Here is a 5000-nt window from a genome sequence, read left to right on the forward strand (position 1 = left end):
CCCTTCATTAACAGCACAACCTCAGGGAGACCGAGGAGCATGTCCTGGTCTCCCAGGGTGACTTAGGGGCTGAGGGAGTCCTACATGTTAGTTGTAGTCCTACCTGTTAGTTATAGTCCTACCTGTTAGTTATAGTCCTACCTGTTAGTTATAGTCCTACCTGTTAGTCCTACCTGTTAGTTATAGTCCTACCTGTTAGTTATAGTCCTACCTGTTAGTTATAGTCCTACCTGTTAGTTATAGTCCTACCTGTTAGTTATAGTCCTACCTGTTAGTTATAGTCCTACCTGTTAGTTATAGTCCTACCTGTTAGTTATAGTCCTACCTATTAGCCATACCTGTTGGTTATAGTCCTACCTGTTAGTTATAGTCCTACCTGTTAGTCATACCTGTTGGTTATAGTCCTACCTGTTAGTTATAGTCCTACCTGTTAGTTATAGTCCTACCTGTTAGTTATAGTCCTACCTGTTAGTTATAGTCCTACCTGTTAGTCATACCTGTTGGTTATAGTCCTACCTGTTAGTTATAGTTCTACCTGTTAGTTATAGTCCTACATGTTAGTCCTACCTGTTGGTTATAGTCCTACCTGTTAGTCATACCTGTTAGTTATAGTCATACCTGTTAGTTATAGTCCTACCTGTTAGTTATAGTTCTACCTGTTAGTTATAGTCCTACCTGTTAGTTATAGTCCTACCTGTTAGTCATACCTGTTAGTCCTACCTGTTAGTTATAGTCCTACCTGTTAGAGTTATAGTCCTACCTGTTAGTTATAGTCCTACCTGTTAGTTATAGTCCTACCTGTTAGTTATAGTCATACCTGTTAGTCATACCTGTTAGTTATAGTCCTACCTGTTAGTTATAGTCCTACCTGTTAGTTATAGTCCTACCTGTTAGTTATAGTCCTACCTGTTAGTTATAGTCCTACATGTTAGTTATAGTCATACCTGTTAGTTATAGTCCTACATGTTAGTCCTACCTGTTAGTTATAGTCCTACCTGTTAGTTATAGTCCTACATGTTAGTCCTACCTGTTGGTTATAGTCCTACCTGTTAGTTATAGTCCTACATGTTAGTCCTACCTGTTAGTTATAGTCCTACCTGTTAGTCCTAGTCCTACCTGTTAGTTATAGTCCTACCTGTTAGTCCTAGTCCTACCTGTTAGTCCTAGTCCTACCTGTTAGTTATAGTCCTACCTGTTAGTTATAGTCCTACCTGTTAGTTATAGTCCTACATGTTAGTTATAGTCCTACCTGTTAGCCCTACCTGTTAGTCCTACCTGTTAGTTATAGTCCTACCTGTTAGCCCTACCTGTTAGTTATAGTCCTACCTGTTAGTTATAGTCCTACCTGTTAGCCCTACCTGTTAGTTATAGTCCTACCTGTTAGTTATAGTCCTACCTGTTAGTTATAGTCCTACCTGTTAGTCCTAGTCATACCTGTTAGTTATAGTCCTACCTGTTAGTTATAGTCCTACATGTTAGTGTTACATGTTACATGTTAGACTGTGACTGAAGCCCTCCATGGTGACTATGATTGAAACCCTCCATGGTGACTGTGACTGAACCCTCCATGGTGACTGTGACTGAACCCTCCATGGTGACTGTGACTGAACCCTCCATGGTGACTGTGACTGAAGCCCCCCATGGTAACTGTGACTGAACCCTCCATGGTGACTGTGACTGAAGCCTCCATGGTGACTGTGACTGAACCCTCCACGGTGACTATGACTGAACCCTCCATGGTGACTGTGAAGCCCTCCATGGTGACTGTGAAGCCCTCCATGGTGACTGTGACTGAACCCTCCATGGTGACTGTGACTGAAGCCCTCCATGGTAACTGTGACTGAACCCTCCACGGTGACTATGACTGAACCCTCCACGGTGACTGTGAAGCCCTCCACGGTGACTGTGAAGCCCTCCACGGTGACTGTGAAGCCCTCCATGGTGACTGTGAAGCCCTCCATGGTGACTGAAACCCTCCATGGTGACTGTGAAGCCCTCCATGGTGACAGAAACCCTCCATGGTGACTGTGACTGAACCCTCCACGGTGACTGTGACTGAATCCTCCATGGTGACTGTGAAGCACTCCATGGTGACTGTGAAGCCCTCCATGGTGACTGTGAAGCCCTCCATGGTGACTGTGAAGCCCTCCATGGTGACTGTGAAGCCCTCCATGGTGACTGTGACTGAACCCTCCATGGTGACTGTGAAACCCTCCATGGTGACTGTGACTTAACCCTCCATAGTAACTGTGAAGCCCTCCATGGTGACTGTGACTGAACCCTCCATATTGACTGTACCCTCCATGGTGACTGTGAAGCCCTCCATGGTGACTGTGAAACCCTCCATGGTGACTGTGAAGCCCTCCATGGTGACTGTGAAGCCCTCCATGGTGACTGTGAAGCCCTCCATGGTGACTGTGAAGCCCTCCATGGTGACTGTGAAGCCCTCCATGGTGACTGTGAAGCCCTCCATGGTGACTGTGACTGAACCCTCCATGGTGACTGTACCCTCCATGGTGACTGTGAAGCCCTCCATGGTGACTGTGACTGAACCCTCCATGGTGACTGTGAAGCCCTCCATGGTGACTGTGAAGCCCTCCATGGTGACTGTGAAGCCCTCCATGGTGACTGTGACTGAACCCTCCATGGTGACTGTGACTGAACCCTCCATGGTGACTGTGACTGAACCCTCCATGGTGACTGTGACTGAACCCTCCATGGTGACTGTGAAGCCCTCCATGGTGACTGTGAAACCCTCCATGGTGACTGTGAAGCCCTCCATGGTGACTGTGAAACCCTCCATGGTGACTGTGAAACCCTCCATGGTGACTGTGAAGCCCTCCATGGTGACTGTGAAGCCCTCCATGGTAACTGTGGGAACTGGGATTACACCCTGTCTGTGTTTTCCCCCCTGCCTCAGATTAGTGACCTAAACTACCTCACGCCGCACACAGGAAAAACACACATTTCCTTATTCATGATTGATCTGCGCTCGCCATAGATGGCCTCATGGGCAGTTACCGCCGTGAGTTACCCAGTGTTTGTTTCTCAGGATTCTGTGGCTTTGAACTGTGTCCAACAAGAGAAAAACTTGACACAATGCGGAGAGATTAGTTTTGTATGGGTCAGATTTAGGAGCGAAAGGGACATGTGCTTTTCCATTACACCAGTGTTGTCCTTCTGAGGAGGTTCAACCAGCCTTGTCGTGTCAACACTGAGACAGCACAGAGTTCATGGTCTGTTGAAGACTAAGTTACCCTGGTACAGAAACCCCCCTCACAGCTCCTCACAGCTCATCCCTGCTCCTCCCTGCTCCTCACAGCTCCTCACAGCTCATCCCTGCTCCTTCCTGCTCATCCCTGCTCTTCACAGCTCCTCACAGCTCATCCCTGCTCCTCCCTGCTCCTTCCTGCTCCTCACAGCTCCTCACAGCTCCTCCCTGCTCCTCCCTGCTCCTCACTCCCCCTCACTGCTCCTCCCTGCTCCTCACTGCTCCTCCCTGCTCCTCACAGCTCCTCCCTGCTCCTCACAGCTCCTCCCTGCTCCTCACAGCTCCTCACCGCTCCTCCCTGCTCCTCCCTGCTCCTCACTCCCCCTCACTGCTCCTCCCTGCTCCTCACTGCTCCTCTCTGCTCCTCACAGCTCCTCCCTGCTCCTCACAGCTCCTCCCTGCTCCTCACAGCTCCTCACCGCTCCTCCCAGCTCCTCCCTGCTCCTCCCTGCTCCTCCCTGCTCCTCCCTGCTCCTCCCTGCTCCTCCTGCTCCTCCCTGCTCCTCACTGCTCCTCCCTGCTCCTCCCTGCTCCTCCCTGCTCCTCCCTGCTCCTCACTGCTCCTCCCTGCTCCTCACTGCTCCTCCCTGCTCCTCACTGCTCCTCCCTGCTCCTCCTGCTCCTCCCTGCTCCTCACTGCTCCTCCCTGCTCCTCCCTGCTCCTCCCTGCTCCTCCCTGCTCCTCCCTGCTCCTCCCTGCTCCTCCCTGCTCCTCCCTCTCCTCCCTGCTCCTCCCTGCTCCTCCCTGCTCCTCCCTGCTCCTCCCTGCTCCTCCCTGCTCCTCCCTGCTCCTCCCTGCTCCTCCCTGCTCCTCCCTGCTCCTCACTGCTCCTCCCTGCTCCTCCCTGCTCCTCACTGCTCCTCCCTGCTCCTCCCTGCTCCTCAAGCTGTTGTTGTGTTGTATGTATTCATTTGATGCACAGTTCTAATGGCACACCATCTCTCCTCTTCCTCTCTCTCCTCTTCCTCTCTCTCCTCTTCCTCTCTCTCCTCTTCCTCTCTCTCCTCTTCCTCTCTCTCCTCTTCTTCTCTCTCTCTCCTCTTCCTCTCTCTCTCTCCTCTTCCTCTCTCTCCTCTTCCTCTCTCTCCTCTTCTCTCTCTCTCCTCTTCTTCTCTCTCTCTCCTCTTCTTCTCTCTCTCTCCTCTTCTTCTCTCTCTCTCCTCTTCTTCTCTCTCTCTCCTCTTCTCTCTCTCTCCTCTTCCTCTCTCTCTCTCCTCTTCTCTCTCTCTCTCTTCTCTCTCTCTCCTCTTCCTCTCTCTCCTCTTCCTCTCTCTCCTCTTCTTCTCTCTCTCATCTTCTTCTCTCTCTCTCCTCTTCCTCTCTCTCCTCTTCCTCTCTCTCCTCTTCTCTCTCTCTCCTCTTCCTCTCTCTCCTCTTCTTCTCTCCTCCTCTTCTTCTCTCTCTCTCCTCTTCTCTCTCTCTCCTCTTCTTCTCTCCTCCTCTTCTTCTCTCTCTCTCCTCTCTCTCTCTCCTCTTCCTCTCTCTCCTCTTCTTCTCTCCTCCTCTTCTTCTCTCTCTCTCCTCTTCCTCTCTCTCCTCTTCTTCTCTCCTCCTCTTCTTCTTCTCTCTCTCTCCTCCTCTTCTTCTCTCTCTCTCCTCTTCCTCTCTCCTCTTCTTCTCTCCTCCTCTTCTTCTTCTCTCTCTCTCCTCCTCTTCTTCTTCTCTCCTCCTCTAGTTGGATCTCCAGTCATGCTGTGTGTTCCTCCCCAACGACAGCCTCCCCTCTCC

General features: G+C 50.7%; 1 protein-coding gene across 1 annotated transcript in view; it reads left to right on the plus strand.

Moving 5' to 3' along the window:
- The window catches only part of LOC124017356 (vacuolar protein sorting-associated protein 13B-like), a gene marked incomplete at its 5' end in the record, with an annotated part of 93358 nt that overhangs the window by 27478 nt on the left and 60880 nt on the right, over positions 1 to 5000 (plus strand). The window contains 1 exon segment of the mRNA XM_046332608.1: positions 4948 to 5000. This exon segment is cut by the window's right edge and continues 182 nt beyond it. Coding sequence (XP_046188564.1) covers positions 4948 to 5000 — 53 coding nt within the window.

The sequence above is a fragment of the Oncorhynchus gorbuscha genome, unplaced genomic scaffold, assembly GCF_021184085.1.
Source record: "Oncorhynchus gorbuscha isolate QuinsamMale2020 ecotype Even-year unplaced genomic scaffold, OgorEven_v1.0 Un_scaffold_1972, whole genome shotgun sequence".
Lineage (NCBI taxonomy): Eukaryota > Metazoa > Chordata > Actinopteri > Salmoniformes > Salmonidae > Oncorhynchus > Oncorhynchus gorbuscha.